The sequence below is a fragment of the Canis lupus genome, chromosome 30 (genome assembly GCF_048164855.1).
Source record: "Canis lupus baileyi chromosome 30, mCanLup2.hap1, whole genome shotgun sequence".
In the NCBI taxonomy this organism is placed as follows: domain Eukaryota; kingdom Metazoa; phylum Chordata; class Mammalia; order Carnivora; family Canidae; genus Canis; species Canis lupus.
The window spans coordinates 28,351,005-28,371,639 of NC_132867.1; the positions used below are offsets into that span (position 1 = coordinate 28,351,005).

At 38.7% G+C, this 20,635-nt stretch overlaps 1 protein-coding gene across 5 annotated transcripts in view; it reads left to right on the forward strand.

The window, feature by feature from the left end:
* Window positions 1-20,635, forward strand: part of BACH1 (BTB domain and CNC homolog 1) — a 43,205-nt gene that overhangs the window by 13,873 nt on the left and 8,697 nt on the right. For 4 of the 5 annotated variants that reach the window (XM_072806691.1, XM_072806689.1, XM_072806690.1 and 1 more), the window contains 3 exons: window positions 9,351-9,644; window positions 11,490-12,836; window positions 14,489-14,695. In XM_072806691.1, coding sequence (XP_072662792.1) covers window positions 9,411-9,644; window positions 11,490-12,836; window positions 14,489-14,695 — 1,788 coding nt within the window. In that variant the 5' untranslated portion in view covers window positions 9,351-9,410. Of the gene's footprint in view, window positions 1-8,263; window positions 8,352-9,350; window positions 9,645-11,489; window positions 12,837-14,488; window positions 14,696-20,635 lie in introns of all 5 variants that reach the window. The other variant, XM_072806693.1, reaches the window with a different exon arrangement.

Below are 20,635 nucleotides of genomic sequence, written 5' to 3' on the forward strand. Positions count from 1 at the left end.
GAATTTTCACTCTTTGCTTTTTTCCCCTTTGAGTTTCTAGTAGGAACCCTGAGTTAACTGGAGGTAATAACTACCACACCTCCTTTTCTACCCAGCAGTTGCTCATCTTAGAAAACCTACAGTTAGCATAATATTTAATGGTGAAATATCAAAAACTTACCTTATAACAGAATAAGGTAAGGATGCTGGCTCTCAGCAGTGTCTCTATTTAGTCATTGCAATAAGGGAAGAAAAAGAAATAAGTGTAAAGATGAGAAAGAAGTAAAGCTCTGTTTGCAGATGATATGATTATGTACATAGAGAATCCTAAGGAATCTGCAAAGCAACTGTAAAAGGTGCTTAATAAGTGAATTAAGTAACATTGCAGAATTCAAGGTTAATACTTAAAAACTTGATTTTATGTTTACATAGTAGCAGCAGAAAGCCAGGAAATGAAGTTTAGCAAGCAAGTTCATTTATAGTGACTACAAAAAACATAAACTAGTTAGGAATAAATTTAACAAAAGATACGCAAGACCTCTTTACTAAAAACACCAGAATAACATTGAAAGAAGATCTAAGTAAATGAGATTTGCCATGTTTGTTCATGAGAAGACTCATTTTAGATTTTGGTTCTCCCCAAATTGGTACATAGATTCACTGCAATCCTAATAAAAATTCTGCTGACTTTTACAGCTCGGTAAGAAAACAGCCCAGTAAACATGAGTGGAAAAATTGAACAGATATTTCACAAAAGAAGAAACACAAATGGCCAATAAGCACATAAAAACGGTGCTCGACATCAGTGGGCATCAGGAAATGCAAATTAAAACCACAGTGAGATACCACTGTACGTTTATTAGGGTAGCTAAGATTTAAAAGACTGACAATACCACGGATTGCTGAGACTGGAGCAATCAGACTTCTTATGCTGGTAGCAGTCTAAAATGATACAGTTGCTTTGGAGAACTGTTCAGCAATTTCTGAAAAGTTAAACATAAACCTACCATTTCACTCAAGTCTTCTATCCCTAGGTATTTATTTACCCAAGAGAAATGAAGTATATGTCCATATCGATTTTCACAGAAGCTTTATTACAGTAATCCCAAACTGGAAACTATGCAGTTGTATCCATCTTTGTTAGAATAGTCCATCAATAGTTAAGTGGCTACTCGAATAGTGGTATAGCCCTATGATGAAATATTATTCAGCAATGGAGAAGTATCTGATGTATGCAGTATGATTGCCGTTAAGCTGAATGAAAGAATCCTGAAGCCAGAGGACATAATGTGTAATTCCATTTCTATAAAAATCATAGAAAATGCCTGCTAATCTGCAGTGACATTAAGCAGATCATTGGTTACCTGGAGCTAGGGGGACAGGGAAGGAGGAGGCCTTAAAGGGACATGTGGAATTTTAAGTGATGAAATTTCTGTGTCTTTTTTTTTTTTTTTTTTTAATTTCTGTATCTTGATCTTGGTGGTAGTTTCAGGCACATATACAAGTGTCAAAACTCATTGAATTATATACTTTAAATAGTGCAGTTCTATGTAAATCATCCCTTAATGTTGATACAGAAAGTAGTGGCTGACGAGTGCCTGATAAAAAAAATATGTATTCAGTAAATTAGCTTTATTGCTGTGGGCCAAGTCTAGTTGCCAGTTCATATTTTCATAACATGAACTAATTCGATTGAGATATAACAATCCTATTAAGGATCAAGTAGCTGCCAAATACATTAAGCAAATGAAAGACTTCTTTGTTTCTTAAATTCTTTTCAGTACGAAGGTATAATAGTGGAATCCGTTATTCTTGTTTGGGTTCTGGAGCTCTAGTTTCCTACATTCCTTCTTTTTTTTTTCTTCCTTTGTTCCCCTCCAAGCTATCTTAAATGTACTATCCAGAATCATCAAAGTTGGGTTTGTTGACTTGGAAAGTAAAAAACCTTCTGTTTCTGACCTCGTAGTTGGTGAGTCTGTAAATAAAGTCTTCAAACTTCTCTGACCATTCAGATTTCTCTCCTCTGTGTATAATTTAATCCCTTTATCATTTCAGATAGGAAATCAGGCCAAGTAAATATAATAAAAGATGCATGATTAAATGCATGTGAGGAAATAATAAGTGGAAAAAAGTCCGGATCTCCATGTATGGAAGCAGGGAATGAACCATGAGGTGCAAAAATTGTAGTGACTTGCTCACCTTCTCCATTCCCCACTTCTCATTTTTATGAGAAGATGAAGATCTCATTTTTATGAAGATGTGTGGCATCTTCAGTCACATAGTTTTGACATCGATTTCCAAGTCATTTTCCCATATGTCCTTATAAAAAAGTCCTTTAAAAACAATGTTCTTGTTTTTGTTGGTTCTGTAAGGTCTTCTACTTAATTCAAGTTTTCTGTTTTCATTTAGATTTTTAAAATCTATACATTTATCTACCTTATCTAGCCATACTTCAGAGTTTTTTCATAAGAGGAATATATTAGGAAATGAAGGGGCAGCTGGGTGGCTCAGTGAGCTACGTGTCTGCCTTCAGCTCAGGTCATGATCACAGGGTCCTGGAATTGAGCCCCACATCAGGTTTCCTGCTCAGCAGAGTCTGCTTCTCCTTCTCCCTCTGCCACTTCCTCTGCTTGTGCTTTCTGTTAAATAAATGAATAAAATCTTTAAAAAATGATAATCAGATATGATGTTTAAACAAGTATGATATTTATGACTTGCAAAAACTTAGGGGCACCATAGTGGCTCAGTGGTTGAGCATCTGTCTTTGGCTCAGGATGTGATGGGGGGTCCTAGGATGGAGTCTCACATTAGTCTCCCCCACAGGGAGTCTGTTCCTCCCTCTGCCTGGGTCTCCGCCTCTCTGTCTCTCATGAATAAATAAATAAATAAAATATTTTTTAAAAAATCTGCGAAAACTTAAAGAAAATAGCAAATCTTGGTCACTGAGTTATTCTTCCTGGCAGGTGAGTCAGGTCTGAGAATGTAGGGAAGAACATAGACCTAAATTATTATCTCTGATTTAAATTGCCACAGACTTTTTGATGTTAAGGTTCTTTCAAATTGGGATTGGTAACAGGAAAAGTCCTTCTTTTTAAAAAGACATTTTCCTGTGGGCATCGCTACCTTATATTAAAAACAAACTTAAAAAAAACTTAAAAAAAATAAAAACAAACTTATGTGTATATTTATGCATTTATATAAATACATGTAAGGGCTCTGAAAGAAAAAGACCAAGGACTAAAGGTGTACACACACAATACTGTTGAGGCTTTTGCATCCTCTTGAACAGTAGAAGGTAAGGCTGCCTAATATCAGAAGAACACTCAAACTCTGGTATCTTGGGTAAATTGTAACAGAAACTAGCTCAGGGGAGCTTGAAGCTTAGGAGGGAGCCAAGAAGGATGATGTGCGAAGAGGAGTTTTCCTGTCTTCTGAGCCATTAAAGACTGACCTGAAACTGAGTGAGGCAAAGCTGATTGACAGGGTGATGGAGTTGGTGGTGGACAGCAGCAATAAGGAAAAGGTAGAAATTCCAAATGGCTGCTAGAGAGAAAGGGAAGGCAGTTCTAAGGAATTCTTCCAGGCTTCAGATGGAGAACATTGCTTTTATATAAAGGCCAATTCAGTTGCCCATTGTGCTTTATCAGATGTCCAACTTATGCCCAACCATATATATAGACATACATGCATGCACACACACCCCCAAGGGCCCTGGGCTAACAGAACTTGGTCTGATAATTGGAAATAATTGTTCTCATTAATTGAATATTATGGTCAAATGAGAATTGACCAGGAAGTAGTTTTTGTTAGAAGACTTACTGTAAACAAATACCTTTAGGAATGTTCACATTCCTGTGTAAGTTGATTATCATGATATTTGTCATCTCCTTTGCCCCAAGGCATCATTTTCACTTTGAACATCTCTAGGTTATGTTCTTGAATGTAGGGACTATCTTTTTATTAGTGTTTTCATGGCACTAAATCTGTTGGGTAGCTTAAGAATACTTGTAAAAGGACATTCATCGTTGTTCAGTGAAGATAAAGGATGTTTGGATGATGGTTTTTTTCTTTTAAGTGATTTCTTGGTCTTAGATTGTTTTGTGTGCCCTTATACATTGATAATTTAAAAAAAAAAGTTCCGTGAGACTTGAGGGAAACGAAATTCCATTTTTTGTATGTGTGAGATTTAATCCTCATACAGTTACTTTCTGAAGTTTTGTTTTGAAGCATTGTACTTAGCCCATGATCGGATACTGGATACTCACTTTAGGTTTTTAAAAGTTTTTCTTTTAAAGGAAATTATCCTTGAAGTTATGAAAATGTGATAGAGCCGTAGCATCTTATTTTCCTTAACATTTTGAAAGCAAAAACATCAAATGGTAACTGTATTAAAACAAATTGTACATGTTGAACAGAGAGCAGAAGTTATTTCCAAATTGAAGTACAGGAAGCTTTAAAATGCTTGTTCATCCTTTATCAGCATTACTGAATGAATCAGCAAGTTGCAAAGGTCAGCAAACCTTTATTTTGAATTACAACAACAGCATGTATTTCCAAGAATATGGCAAAATTCAGGTATAACATAGGAATCTAAATCTGATGTTAATAAATTAACAGAATTTTAGATGTGGAAGGTTCCTTGTGTGGTACTGTTGCCTTTTAGGTTTGAGAAATGTTAGAAGATCACTAACAGATGTTAGACGGCTCTGTGCCATTCCTTAATCATTATGTTATTGGGTAAAAAGGGATTACTGACCTCTTAGATCGCTTTCCGAATTAGGAAAATTGATTTTCAGATTAACTTCCTGTAGCACCCCATACTGATGAGGCCAAGGTCATGGCATCGTTCTTCAGGCAAGTCTGTTGTATTGGCTGTGTTTATAATTGCCAAGTCTTGTTCTTCTTTGGCCAGTTGTCCTATAGATCTGTTTCTAGCTCCCAGAGGTGGGCTCCCTTTTGCTGCTCCTGATTCTTGGAAAAGCTATCCAAGGACTTTTCTCTGAGTGCTTGGCTTAGGGGCACTGCTCCTATATATGCTAGAATAACTGATTGCACAGTGTTTGGGAGACCATGTAGATGATCCAGGTTTTGTATTTGTAGTAAGTATGTGAATTCATTCATTCAAAAGCAAGTTCCTACATTGAGTCAGGTACGGTTATGTCATGTGATTGAGTTATGGCAGTAAACAAGTCAAGGGAGAGTTTGACATTTAAGCTAAGATCTGAAAGGTGAGGGGTTAGCCGGCTGAGGATTAGGAGGAGTGCAGGTGGCAGGCACAGCATGTTCAGACGCCCTGAGGTTGAAAGGAACTGGTTCTTCAGGATGGAAGGAAGGATGGTGAGGCTGGAGAATAGCAAGAGAGGGAGACAAAGGCTTGAGATGAGGCTGGATTAATTCAGGTCTGGAGGATAGGCTAAGGATTTAGAATTGATCTTAAGGAATTTGGAAGACACGTTAGGTGGCAAGGGAGAAATCACTTTGTTGTGGGAGAATTGAAGAGGATCTAGAGGGGCTTGGGGGGGATGAAGCTTTTGTTATTACTATCATTATTAAGAGCAGCTGGTATTTACTATTTGTTTGCTATAGGCCAGGCACTATGCTAAACTCTACCCTCATTGTCCATGTAGACCTCACGACAATCCAGTGAGGAGATGGTGGTGTTATTCCCGTTTTACAGGTGAGGAAACCAAGACCTAGCAAGGTGAAGCAGCTAGCCGAAAGGTCATAAAGCTAGGAAATGGCAGAGCTGAGATTTGAACTTAGACAATGTGTGATTCTAGACTGTGTATTAGCCACCGGACTGTGTTTTCCATGCCTGAGATGATGGTCATTAGTGGTTCTTGAAATTGAGTGGATCACAACTAGAATTTTTTTTTTTAATAGAACAGAGTAGAAATGAGAGTACTTTGCACTAGCAAGGATAAAATATTGATATATGAAACTTAGTTTCACTTTTATTTAATATATTTGTACATGTGTGGGCTTATAAGCCATTACAAAAGGCTGAGCAGCATTTGTCTAGACAAGAGCCAGTGATGGCTTGGACCAGAACTGTGGCAGTGCAGATGGAGAGAAGTGGGTCTCAGTGTTTAGAGGCAGAGGGTAGCAGGTCTCAGTAAGAGATTGGCTACAGGGGCTAAAGAAGGTATCCAGATGCGTCTCTGGGAGCAAGACCAGTCATGATATGCACATGCCTTTAAGTGAGACACTTTTTTTTTTTTTAAGATTTTATTTATTTATTCATGAGAGACACACAGAGAGAGGCAGAGACATAGTCAGAGGAAGAAGCAGGTGTCCTACAGGGAGCCTAATTTGGGACTCGATCCCAGGACCCCAGGATCATGACCTGCGCCGAAGGGAGATGCTCAACCACTGAGCCACCCAGGTGTTCCAAGTGGGACACTTCTTAGAGGGGTCCTCTTCAGTGACTGTTTGTTGTACTACCTGGATCTCTGGCTTCTCTCAGCTGTAGCTGATGGGGCTTGAGGTTGGCATATCACCCAAGCTGTATCTCACAGCAAATCTGTAAGCTGGCTGTGAACTTATGAAGTGGACCTGTCACCCCGAACTGCCTAAACAGGAGGGTTGAGCCAAGAATATCCTTTGTGGAATTCGAGGTGCGTAGTAGCAGTTGAGGCCACAGGTGGGCTGACGGCAGCTCCAAAGTGAAGGTATGGGAACTGTTTGGGCTGTAGTTTCCTTGAGGATCCAGAGTACCTTTAGGTTGCAGTGTTAAAGAGTCCAGAATCCTCTTTTTGAAGTTCAGGCCCAGTTCATTTGCTTTTGGCTTCCTCAGAGGCCCATTTCCCTATTTTTGTGCACAGCCTTTTAGTAATACGTGGCTCCCCACAGTACTGCAGTGACTTTCTATTCTGTGTGTTCAGCAGATACTAACTGGAGACAAATATGGAGCAGTCAGGTGCTTGGTACAAATCCTCATTTTGACTGCGGCCAAGATATTTCTTACTGAGCCTCGGTTTCCTTCTCTGTGAGGTTGGGATGATATAAGAGCATCCATGACATAGGACTATGGTGGAGAGTATATAAGATGAGCTATGTCAGCACCTCAGGCCAGTGCCTGGTACAGAATGATAGTTTAATGGATATTTGCTGTTAGTTGTTAGTGTCTTTGGGATAGTTTCTTGAGAGACTTAAACGTATTTATTAGCAAAGTCCAATGAGAAGAAGCTAGCATAAAGAGAGAAATTGGATGTAGGTGAGAAGAGAGTGTGAGAAGAGAGTGTTAAGAGAAGGTACTGGGTTCCAGAGAAGCAAGGATGGCATGAGGTTAGGAGCAGACATTAAGGATTGTTTTTAACGTGAGAGGGAACTGTGGAGGTGGTAGAGGGTAGTATTTTCTGAGATTGGATCCCAGTTATGGTTGTCTACTGGGAGAGACACTCATTGAGGAAAAAAGGAAGACTGTTGTTGAGAAGGGGGATATCAGGGTACACAAAAGTACTGGATAACAATGCTGAATCCTTGAAATCGCACACCACAATTTTATGGTGACACCAGCCTATAGGTTTTTATAGTTTTGCCTGCCTGTGTGGTGTTTGGCAGAATGACAAGATGTAAAAGTAAGATTAGTCAAGTTTTAAGGGTTTGCAAGGCAGATGCCAGAAAAGAATAAAGAGGCGGGGGACTTGGGTGCAGGGGCAGAGTATGGAAAGCTGTTGAGTCGAGCTTGGCTGGGGAAGGTACACAGTCTTAGAGACAGTGGAGGGCAGTGGTCTGTGTGCTATCACAACATACAGTGTACATGACCTCTCTGAATGACAGTTCTTCCTTACTATTCCTAACTTTAATTCCTTGTGTTGATAACTGAAATATTAAGACCAATCACTAAGGGGAATTTACTACTCTTTCGAAAGGGCACCACCCAAAAGTCGAGTTAGTTCTAGGATCTAACTTTGAAGCTGCCATGATTTTATGTGGTGTGCTGAATCAGTAAATGGTAGGTTGTGAGTCTTAACCTGGGGTAGAGTTTAACCACATAATGAGACATTTTATTTTCATTGACTACTTCTGAGGAACTTAACATTTTAGCTATATTGAGCACTTCAAAGATAAACACATAAGTAGGATAGAATTTATAGATGCATTTCATGTGTTTGTGACTAAAACCGCCCGTCTTTGAGGCAGAAGTCACCCGTGATCTGGGCCTGGTGTGCCTGAACTTTAGTAGTCCTCTTGTCTCCTTTCATTTTTGTTGGCATATAGAGAGTCTGGAAACAATAACGTTTATTCAGTCACTGAACTTTTGAGAACCTTCTTGTTTCAGGCAGTGACTTAGTTCAGAAGAACAAAAGTCAATGACGGGATTGATACCTGTGAGGAGTTTCTCAGCCTGGTCATCATGCCATAGTGGGGTATGCACACACAGCTTGGGGGGTGCTCACCACTGCCCATTGGGCTCTGGAAGAAAATACCAGAACTTAACTTCTAATCTCTTACTTTCAGTCTCTGTGTGTTTTATAATATGTAATATATAAGAATAGTAGTAGTACATGATTAAAAATATATAGACATACATATATTGTGGCTATCCTCTTTTGCTAGTAGTTGGTACATGCTCAAAAAATGGTGGGCAGTTATATGTCATAACTGAAAACGAATTCAAAATGTATTTTAAAATGCATATACGTTTTTGATAACTTATGTTTGAACATTTTGAGAAAACCAAGAGATTCTGTGTATGGTAAAGCATGTTCTTAATGGTGAAATAGTTGTACTTGTTGCCTCTGTTTTGTAGTGTAAAGTAAGACTTATTACATAAAAAGACTTGTTAAGATCTGGCTTGACAAATTTGAGGTTTTTTTTCTCATGCCATTTTCTTCTTTATGTTGGAGGAACTTTACCTTATGTACAGTGTGTCTCTTCTTATAAAGCACCAAAGCCTCCTACCAGCTGTCAAATGTTGGGGAAAGGGGTAGGGAAATGGTGGAATGCCATATGCTTGCTCCACTGTCAGGCCCATCCCAAGGGTCAGGGGAACTACGCACATAGGCCCATTAACGTCATAAAGCAACAGGATTGGGATGCCACCCAGAAATTTCCTGGACCTGGTCTGTTTGCTCATTGGAGGTGTTTTCTCAATGTGAAATGTCTCACTTTCAGAGAGCTCTGAAATCCTTGGTTCAAAAAGTTCTTCCCTCCCTCATCCTGAGATCCTTTTTCCTAAAATTAGAAAAACTAAAACTTGCTGTGAAGAACATATTTTAAACGAAATGATAAATGTGTCTTAGGTTCTCTAGAGGCTTTTGTTTTCATTTCGTTTTTGAGATGAGTATTTTAAGTTATCTTTGACACTGTCATTTAAAAATACTTTTAACGATTATTTAAGTGCAATCTTACATGTATTTTTGCAGGATTGATGACGACTAGAAGCATGCTTTCACTGGACTTCCCGACACCATTTGTTATGCAGAATGTCTCTGAGTGAGAGCGCGGTTTTTGCCTATGAATCTTCGGTGCACAGCACCAATGTCTTGCTCAGCCTCAACGACCAGCGGAAGAAGGACGTGCTGTGCGACATCACTGTCCTCGTGGAGGGCCAGCGGTTCCGCGCCCACCGGTCTGTGCTGGCGGCATGTAGCAGTTACCTCCACTCGAGAATTGTAGGCCAGGCCGATGCAGAGCTTAACATTACTCTACCAGAAGAGGTGGGAAAGGGGTCCATGTTTCTGGAAGTCACCCTGATTTTAATTTAATTGAACCTAATTAAATCTCTTTATAGTTATAAAATTAAAAATAAAAATGTCCTTCTTGTCATATGGCTGAGGAGCCATTCCCTGATTCTGCAACTCATTGCTTTAACTTTTCTCATGGAAATTATGACATTTCACATGTAGAATTGTTAGTTTAGTTTTTTGAATTGTTCGTTTTGGATGTTAGTTATCAATACTTAGCAGTTGAATAACTTGACCCATTGTTATGTTACTTTTTTTTTTTTTTTTTTAGAGAGAGAGAGAGAGAGTGCACATACACGTAAGGGAGGGGCAGAGGGAGAGGGAGAAAGAGAATCTTAAGCAGGCTCCTTGTCCAGCATAGAGCCTGTGGCAGGGATTGATCTCACTACTCTGAGATCCCGACCTGAGCTGAAATCAAGCGTTGGTCGCCTAATGGAGTGAGCCACCCAGGCACCACCCCTCATCCTCTTTTTTTTTTTTTTTTTTAAGATTTTATTATTTATTCATGAGAATACACAGAGAGGAGAGAGAGGCAGAGGCACAGGCGGAGGGAGAAGCAGGCTCCATGCAGGGAGCCCGATGCGGGACTCCATCTGGGGTCTCCAGGGTCACGCCCTGGGATGAAGGCAGGTGCTAAACCGCTGAGCCACCCGGGCTGCCCTCATCCTCTTTTTTTAATGTAGGCTCCACACCTAGTGTGGAGCCCAGTGTTGGGGTTTGAATTCACAACTGTGAGATCCAGACCTGGGCTGAGATCAAGAGTCAGATGCTTCACTGACTGAGCCACCCAGGCACCCTGTGTTATTTTTTGATAAAATGGCCAAAGCAAGGCACAGCCAGTAGATTATAGATATTGGGAAAGGTCATGCTCAGAGTGGCCACCCTATGTCATATTCTCTCCCTTTGGATCTTTTCCTGTGATGGGAAACTGAGTGGGTTTAGGGTTCTAGGGATCATCCATTTTTCTAAGACAAGGCCTCATGGAAAGTAGGTACTCCATAAGTGTCCTGTTCCTCCTTTCTTCTTTCTTGAGTTTGTTTCTATGCATTGGTAAACAAAAGATGATTTTGTGTCATAAAGCTTGGTTTTATGCATCTGTTTCCCATCAGCCTATTGTGGAGCTCAAGCACCTAAATGTTTCTATCCTTGTTATGTCCTGCCTCAGGAGACCTCTCACAGGACTGGAAAGCACTCTTCTTAGGATAGCTTGCTTTTATTTAATTAGTAACTGCAACTAGAAGAGCGTTGAGCCGTGTGGAATTGGGACACAAATCAGAAGTTGTTAAGAGGAGTTTGTAGAACTTGTTCTGTTTATGACAGATCTCTGTGAGATACTCTGTGATGGATACTAAGCCTACAGTTTAGCTTATGCTGGCCACCATCCTTCTGTGAAATTTTAGCTATAGTTTGGGGAATCAACAGATTATCAGTTCTGTGTCAGAGGTCAGTGAATAAGGGAATACCAAGAAAATGATAATGACCAGTTACAGGTTAGCCATTACTTTTTAAAAGTAGCAGCACATGTCATAATGGCAGTTTAATGTCTTTACCTCATGTGAATAGAACTGTAATTCATGCATCTTTAAGAGTGGAATCTATAAAGTAAAGGCTATGGTTCCAATGAATGGGTGTGATAAGCATGCTTTTCCAGACTCCTAGTAGCTTTACGTTTTCTGGAAGAATATTTTTACATACCAAATTAAAAATACCCGTTGTGTAATGATCACAAATAAGTTATTCATCTCTCTATTCCCCTTCTACTTTATCTATTAGACCACTTTCAAGTGATGCATCTGTTTTTATTTTGTATATTAACAGGTGACAGTTAAAGGATTTGAACCTTTAATTCAGTTTGCCTACACTGCCAAGCTGATTTTAAGTAAGGACAATGTGGATGAAGTGTGCAAGTGTGTGGAATTTTTAGGTGTACGTGACATTGAGGAATCCTGCTTTCAGTTTCTCAGATTTAAGTTTTTGGACTCCACTGCTGACCAGCAAGAATGCCTAAAAAAGAAATGCATGCCATCACACTGTCAAAAATCAGACCTTAAATTTTCACTTTTGGACCAGAGGGATTTAGAAATTGACGAAGTGGAGGAATTTTTGGAAAATAAAAATGTCCAGACTCCTCAGTGGAAACTGCATCGGTATCAAGCAAATACAAAAGTATCATCTCCTCTACAAGACAGTGCCAGTCAAACCTGTGAATCCATGTGTTTAGAAAAGGATGCTGCTCTGGCTTTGCCATCTTTATGCCCCAAATACAGAAAATTCCAAAAAGCATTTGGAACTGACAGAGTCCGTACTGTGGAATCCAGCGTCAGAGATGTTCATGCTTCTTCTGTTCAGCCGAATGAGACATCTGAAAATGAGTGTCTGGGAAGAATCCAGGACTGTGCAGATCTGCAGGTGATTTTAAAATGTGAAGAAAGTAAATCAGCAACAGAACATGAAGAAACCAAGAAGAAAGATCCTGCTTCTCAGTGCCCATCAGAAAAATCAGAAGTGACTCCTTTCCCCCACAACTCGTCTGCAGACCCTCACGGGCTCTATTCTCTGTCCCTTTTACACACCTATGACCAATATGGTGACTTGAATTTTGCTGGAATGCAAAACACAGCAGTGTTAACAGAAAAGCCTTTGTCAGGTACAGAGGTTCGAGAGGAGAAAACATTTGGTGAAAGTCAGGATTTACATTTGAAATCTGACTCTGGCCCCAGGGAAGATAGTAGCCTTGCCTCTAGTGATCGGAGTAGTGTGGAACGCGAAGTCGCAGAACATCTAGCAAAAGGCTTCTGGAGTGACATTGGCAGCACAGACTCTTCTTGCCAAATGCAGTTATCACCTGCTGTGGCCAAAGACAGTTCTGAACAGATCTACTCACAGAAGCGGTCAGAGTGTCCCTGGTTAGGTATCCGGATTAGCGAGAGCCCCGAGCCGGGACAGAGGACTTTTACAACGTTGAGTTCTGTCAACTGCCCTTTTATAAGTACTCTGAGTACCGAAGGCTGTTCAAGCAATTTGGAAATTGGAAACGATGAGTATGCTTCAGAACCCCAGCAGGAGCCTTGCCCATATGCTTGTGTGATTAGCTTGGGGGACGACTCCGAGACCGATACCGAAGGTGACAGCGAACCCTGTTCAGCCAGAGAACAAGAATGTGAGGTGAGGGGAAAATGTGTTCTTAAGTCCTTGCTTTACCACCAGTAATCGGGGTTCACTCTGTGCCAGCTCCTGTTGCACCACTAGGGACATATGAGCAGGCTCAGGGAGGGAGGAGGAAACCCACAGTTATAAAACCGCGTGATCAGTACCAAAAGAGTGACAGAGTTTGAAGGACGTGTTTGTTTATTTCAAGCAGGTATATTTATGTTTGCCCCGGAGAGGATTCACACTTGGGCTGTTGAATTGTTTAAATCAAATACCATGTCCCAGGAGGGGGAAAAAAAATGATTCTGTGATTGGCAAATGGTAACTCCTGGAAAAATGCAACATATATTCCAATCTTATTCATTGCCACAGGATCTCTGGGCCTGGGACTAGTCACTTAGCAATGACTTAGCAGTGACTAGGTGTAGGAATGTGGCTTCTAATGCAGTTTTCTTTGCCTTAGTTTTTTAGAGCCAATTAACTTTTTTTCTTATTTTCCCTTAGCCATTTCAGCTAATAATAATTTAGCATAAGTGACACGTACCTGGTGTGGTGATTAACCACCAAGCATGATCTGTGTACTTTGTGTACAAATGTTTGTATTTGATAGCTGCTTTTCTGTAAAACATTACCATAATTCTGGTGATAATAAAGGCTTATTCGTTCGTTATCATTTTCTTTAGGTTCCTAGCTATTGGGTGACATGGGTTTAAAAGAGGGACAGAGGTTTTCTTTTGTTTTTTTTTTTTTTTTGTCCCCTTGGCTTTGAAAGGAGGTTATTGGTGATTTAATTTAAGAAGTAAATGTATGCATGAGTTATAGTTACAGATTTATATGCGGCATTTATAAATCCAATGTTTGGAACTATGAAAAGAATGTTAAAAAACAAAGCATTTAAGACATTGAAAAACATTGTATATAATTAGTTTTTGTAAGTTTGAAACAGAAATTAAGTATGTTCTCAGAGAAACTGATCAATGTTTTGTAAGCATTTTTGATGATTAGTATAATTGTCAAACAATTTATTTAAAAAATTATATTTTTCCAAATTTAAGTATTTTGGAAATGACTTTAAAATATTCATAAGGCTTTTCTAACCATTTCTATATTGGAAAAAGTGAAATGTGTAGATTTTTAAGTTGAGTTATGTGAAACTACCACTCTCTTGGCAGAAAACTTAATTTTCTGAAATGCTTTAGAAATTATTAGTATAATTATACCAGTGTTAAATCAGCTGCATGGTGATGTAAATCAAAGTATAAAACAGACTTTTTTGTTTGTTTGTTTGTTTGGTTAAACACATTAAAAACACTTTAGAAAGAAGCTTAAAGGTATCTGTGGGTTATTAACATACCCCAGTAAAATAAATTCTATTTTTTTTGTTTTAAATACACGAATATTTGTGTTGTTTTGATTTGCTAAAAAAAAAAAAAAAAAAAGTGTTCTTCAATTTACTTGTCTTCTGAACTCTTTCTAAAATAGTCTAGAAATATCAAATAACAGTCTTTATTATAAGTGATTACATAGAATTTGGAAATAGAGATCGGTTTTTTTTTTAAGTCTAAATGAAGTTCTCTGGAAAATATAGATGTATACCTTCCTCTTCCTAGATTTAAGTATAACTCCATAGTGCGGCAACAATTACTAATGTTTATTTTACATTCTAGGTAAAACTGCCATTTAATGCACAACGGATAATTTCACTCTCTCGAAATGATTTTCAATCCTTGTTGAAAATGCACAAACTGACTCCAGAACAACTGGATTGTATCCATGATATTCGAAGAAGAAGTAAAAACAGAATTGCTGCACAGCGCTGTCGCAAGAGGAAACTTGACTGCATACAGAATCTTGAATCAGAAATTGAGAAGCTGGTAAGTATATAAGTTTCTTGTTACTTAAATTCCACACATTCATTCTTTTTTATAAAGGAAATCGCTATTTCAATTCCTAAGTCAGATATAATGCTCAAGTATACATTAATTTCAAAATTTACCAATTACCATTTTAAGAAAGCAAATTCTATGACATTTTGAGAAAGTTTAGGAAATAATAAAAAAGAGCGTTTTCGTAGACTATTTTACTTGTATGAGTACTTTACATATTTAGTGTGATATGCTATATTAAGTAAATTGAGAACTATTTCTGGGTGCTTTTTTTAAAATGATACACAAATTAAGGATAATCTTACTGTCTACCTAATTCTTTTTTTTTTTTTTTTAAGATTTTATTTAATTATTAGAGACCGAAGCGGGGAGGCAGAGACACACAGGCAAAGGGAGAAGCAGACTCCATGCAGGGAGCCTGGCATGGGACTTGATCCGGGGTCTCCGGGATCACACCCTGGGCTGAAGGCGGCACTAAACCGCTAAGCCACCGGGGCTGCCCTCTACCTAATTCTTTTTTTTAAATATTTTATTTACTTATTTGAGGGAGAGCATGAGAGCGTGAGATAGAGAGCATGAGGTGGAGAGGGGAGGGCCCACAGAGAGAGAGGGAGAGGCAGGCTCCCCCCTGAGCAGGGAGACCCATAACATGGGGCTCGATTCTGGGACCCCAGGATCATGACCCGAGCAGAAGGCAGATGCTTAACCAACTGAACCACCCAGCCCCCATTGTCCACCTAATTCTTAGTGGTTAAGTAAAGATTAGAGAAATAATGAAACACTTTAATCTCTTTGTGCTGTGTTTGGTGTCTCTAAAAGCTAATATTCTAGTTGTTCATTTAAACGAACTGTAGACTTAAATAACTTGTTTTAGTTGATACCAGAGCAAATAAAACAACATGGATCTTTCATCTATGGAAAAAACTCATAGGCTGGTATAAATAGAAAATTTAAGATCTAATGAGACCCTAAGTGAGAAGAATACTTACTCTATTGAATCTTGTTATTTATTCCAGCATCGAAACACAAATTAAGTGAAAAATGGATTAATTTGCACCCATGTTCTCTGTTCCCCTAGTGGGTTGGCGAAAGGAAGTATCATGAAACAAGACCACTGTGGTTAGAGACAGCAGGGACCCAGCACCTAGAAGTAGTAAAAACATTCTTTGAATATTTGGTTTTGAGTCTTTGTTAATTATTGGTGAAAGTTTAAAATTGTGATTGTAGCAAGTCCTCAAACACAAACATTCTAGCAACGGATAGCAATCATACAACAACATTTTAGAAAAAATGTCCAGGAGGTGCATATCCTTATTTAATGCTGTTGTTTTTATCCAGGCTGTTATGATAATGTTGTGATTTCCTCCTTTGAATCCAGAAAGGATTCACACAGAATCCTTTCATCACAGAAAAATAAAAAAAAAAAAGCCAATCTGTGCCTTTATCTACCTTCAGAAAAGTGGAAAATTAAAAACTTTTTCATATATTGTGGTTGGTACCCTGTTTACCTGTTATATTAATTTGGACACTGGCTGTAAACAACAGAAACCATCTGAAGCATGAATGAATGAATCAATGGATTTGTTGTAAGGATACAGGTGTGTCTCATGTAGAAGCCAAAGGATGGAGCAGGCCTTAGAACAAGGAACAAGGAGTAGAAAACTACCAGGAACCCAGAGAATCTTCTCTCTTAGCCTATCTCTGATGCACCTGCTCACACTGCACTCCACAGGGTGACTCTCTGTGCTACTAAGTGCGTATGGGAAGAGTGGCTGCAGTGTGGCTCCTAAATAGTTTCACTCTCCTCTAGGGTCTAGTCCAGACAGACACTATGGTTTTAGTTTGAAATTCCCAAGGAAGTGAGCATCTAATTGGCTTATTTCAGCTCAGTGTCTTCTTCTGTGACGAGAGAGCAAGGACAAATAGAGCAAGGTGGCTGCCAAGAGCCCACTCTGGGCAGGCAGAGCAGATAGCCTGCCAGGGATCTGCTCACGTACGTAGATGTGCACCAGTCTGAGCTCAGCCCAGTCTCTGTCCTCCCCAGTATCACTGGAGAAGGCATGCTAGGTTTTGTGTTTGGGTTTTTTTTTTTTTTTTTTTTTAATTTTCTTTTCCTTTTCCTTTTCTTCTTTTCTTTTCGTTTCGTTTCGTTTCGTTTCGTTTCGTTTTTTTGAGCAGAGTGACTTACTTTGTGTTTTAGTTTCCTTGAACTCTGCCCAAGTCCATCATACTGCTTGCAGTTCTAGTGATTTATACAGGCACACTCTAGTTGCAAAGGGTAAGGGGCACTTGTAAAGTTCAGTCTTGCTGCAGATGTCTCAGGTGAAAATAAGCAGAGTATGTGCTATTTATTAGCTTAGAGGAATAAGAAAGCTGGCCCTTTTCCTAGAAGGAAAATAATTTGAGCCTTAACATATTTTATTACATTAAGAGGTTTACTTGGAATTTAGACCCTGGTTATTGGATGATGTTATGGGTCTTGTCTTTTGCAAAGAGAGACAGCCATACTTTTATCACAGATTCGTATTTAGTATATGGAGAGCTAAGAATATAGAGGACTATGGCAGATTTTTTTTTTTTTTTTTTAATTTGAGATGACACTCCTGGAAACAGGGACAATAGACAATATAAAATTAAACAGCCATGTAAATATCGCCAATAACTGATTAGGTTAACATATAAATAAATGCATACTATAGGTTGCCATGGTCTGGTAATATTCAGGTGAAGGGTCTCATATTTTAGTAAGCTTTAGCCTCTGGCTATTGGCTATATAATTTTTGTAGTTTGTTCTAAGAGGAATAGGATAATAGACTGGATGGGTCAACACATGAAAAAAAGTGTTTTGATTACAGTAAGAATAGTGATTTAAAATGTCTTCAAGGTAGGTCTGTAGAGTAATGATCATGTATAAAAGAGACTTTAATAGTCTTAATGTGCTGGGAAAGCCAAAGAGTGATGTTAGCTCGAATTCAGTAAATTAATGAGTTGTATTTCTCAACAAGAAGTTCTGTCAGAATCTCACTAGAACCTTTGGAGAAAAAGAAAGAATAAATACACATTTATTTGATGGGTAAATTGATGGTAATTACTTTTAACATTTATTTAAAATTTGATAGTATATTAGAAGTTAGGCATTGATTTAGCATTGCATTTACTATAAGGATTTTGAATATGTATAATCTACAAACCAGTACATGGCTTTTTTTTTTAACCAATAAAGTTCAAGACTCATTCAACTTCTGTTATGTGTTTGGCTTATGAAACTCTTATCTTTATAGAATTCTTTACAAGGTCCATATTTCTTTTTTTTTTTTTTTTTACTGGAACATTAATTCAGAAGTTAGGAAACAATAGGTTTCTATACCAGTTTGGCCTCAAGGAAAGGCAACTCTGAAATGAAAGGAACTTAACTTTTTAAAGCAAAGAATTACCAAAGTAGGGACGCCTGGGTGGCTCAGCAGTTGAGGGTCTTGCCTTTGGCTCAGGGCGTGATCCCGGAGTCCCAGGATCGAGTCCCACATCAGGCTCTTTGCCTGGAACCTGCTTCTCCCTCTGCCTGTGTCTCTGCTCAGTGCCCCCCCCCCCCCCCCCCCCCGTCTATCATGAATAAATAAAATCTTAAAAAAAAAAAAAAAAAAGAATGACCAAAGTGTATTTTTCTTAGATGGCATCAAATATTGATTGATATCAACTTACAAGTGATCAGAAGTTCGAATAGTCACAAAAGCACTTGAACTCATATTGAGATGTGCAGACATTTTGTTTCATTGCCCTTGTTATTGTGATAGAATAGGAGTACAGAGACCACATCTGGCCTTAGTGTTTTGCATCTTGTGGGGAAGATTGCAGTATTTCATTAAAAATAAACCTGTTTAGCACAGGTTAATAATAAACCACATGCTACTGGCTGCTTACCCATATGCACACTGCCATCTCCAAACACACCCACTGGGCCCTTCTGGAATTTGCCCGTTGCCATTCCGTGATACCTTTGAGCAGCACACCTTGAAATGTGGTCTGTGGACCATTGGCATCAGAGTTATCTGGGGATGTCCTTAAAAAATGCACTTTCCTAAAAAAAAAAAAAAAAAAAAAAAAAAAATAAGAAAACGCACATTTCTTAGTCCTACCCCAGACCCATGAGAGGGGCCCCAGATGCACGTATTTTATAAATGTTTCCAGGGAAAATCTTTGTGCACATCAAAATTTGAGAGCCTGTTGGACTGGGACAGAATGTTCAGACAGAGGCTGGAGTCAAACAGCTGGAAAGTCTGCCTGGCCACTTTGGTAGCTTTATGGCCTGGGGAAATTTTTTGCCTCTAATACCCACATTCCCTCATTGGTGATAAGGGGAATAAGGATAGCATCTCCCTCAGGATGGGTGCAAAGATCACATGACATCAGGGATGGGAAGCTTTTGTATTGCTCAGTACATGTTCAGGGATCAATAAATCTTAGTAGTTGTATTTTTAAATAAAAGTAGTTAGTTCTCTCCTTTCTGTGAGCGTCTGCTAAGCATATTAAATGTGCTGGGTACCAGGAAATCAGAGATAAATGAGATCTAGTTCTTGCCAATAAAATGCTTATATTCTCATAGGGAGCCAAGTTTATGTTCTCAGGTTTTCTTGACATTTGTCTTCCTCCCCTGCATTTTGAAAATTTCAAGCTTTTAGAAAAGTGAAATGAAGGATAAACAACCTCATGTCGATTCAACGATTATTGACATTTTGTCACATTTGCTTCTCTGTTGGTCTTTCTGTGTAGGTGTGTGTTCCTGCTCCAGATGGCTGGTCTGTCTCTCTCTACTGGTCAGTTTGGGACTCTTTTTAGCCACAGTTGATTGATCTTGGTCTCACTGTCTTTTCTCTCTTGGACTCTATTGCTCTTCCTTTATTTTCTGAATCACTTAAAAGCTACCACATTATGACATTTCATCCCTAAATGCTAAAACATGCATATATCTTCTAAACATTCTTACATATTTTTACCAGTATTTTGATCACACCTGAGAAAATTAAGAAATCCTCAATATTATATCTACTCCCTATTCAAATTATCCTCATTGTTCCCAAAATATATTTTATATACACACTTTTTTTGTCTGCCAAACTATGATCCAATCATCACAGAACACTTTGGGTTATACCATTTTAGTCTCTTGGTTTGGGGCCCCTCCACCCCTTTTAAAAAATCACAGTAACTTTTTGAGGAGTCCAGGCCAGATTTCTTTAAAATGCCCCACTTTTAATATTTGTCTGATTTTTTTCCCCTTGGTTTTAGTTCATTCCTCCATATCACATAAATCATGAAAGTTTAAGTTATTGAATGGAAATGAAATGTGCATTGGTGTCGTGTCCTTTCTGTTGCATTGCGTGGTGGGGCATGCCCTGTCCGTGTGTCCACCTGAGTAGATGGAAATTGGTAGATCATTTTCCAGATTATATCTTTTGCCTCTGGGACTCTTCAGTAATCTGTGGAGTGTTACTGAGGTCCTTTAGGAATATCCTGTTCCCCACTACTACATTTTTTTGTATTATGGTGTATATTGGTGGTATTTATTTATTTATTTATTTATTTATTTATTTTGGTGGTCTTTATAATACATGTTGCAAGATAGTGACTCTTCTAATTCTGTGGTTCATTCTACTTAACACTCGTGCTTAATTGATATTCCTCTTTTATTTTTATTTATTTTTTTGGATTTATTTATTTATTTATAAGACATTTATTTATTTATTCATTCATTCATTCATTCATGAGAGACCGAGAGAGAGAGAGAGAGAGGGAGAGAGAGAGGCAGAGACACAGGCAGAGGGAGAAGCAGGCTCCATGCAGGGAGCCTGACGTGGGATTTGATCCCGGGTCTCCAGAATCACGCCCTGGGCCGAAGGTGGCGCTAAACCGCTGAGCCACCCAGGCTGCCCT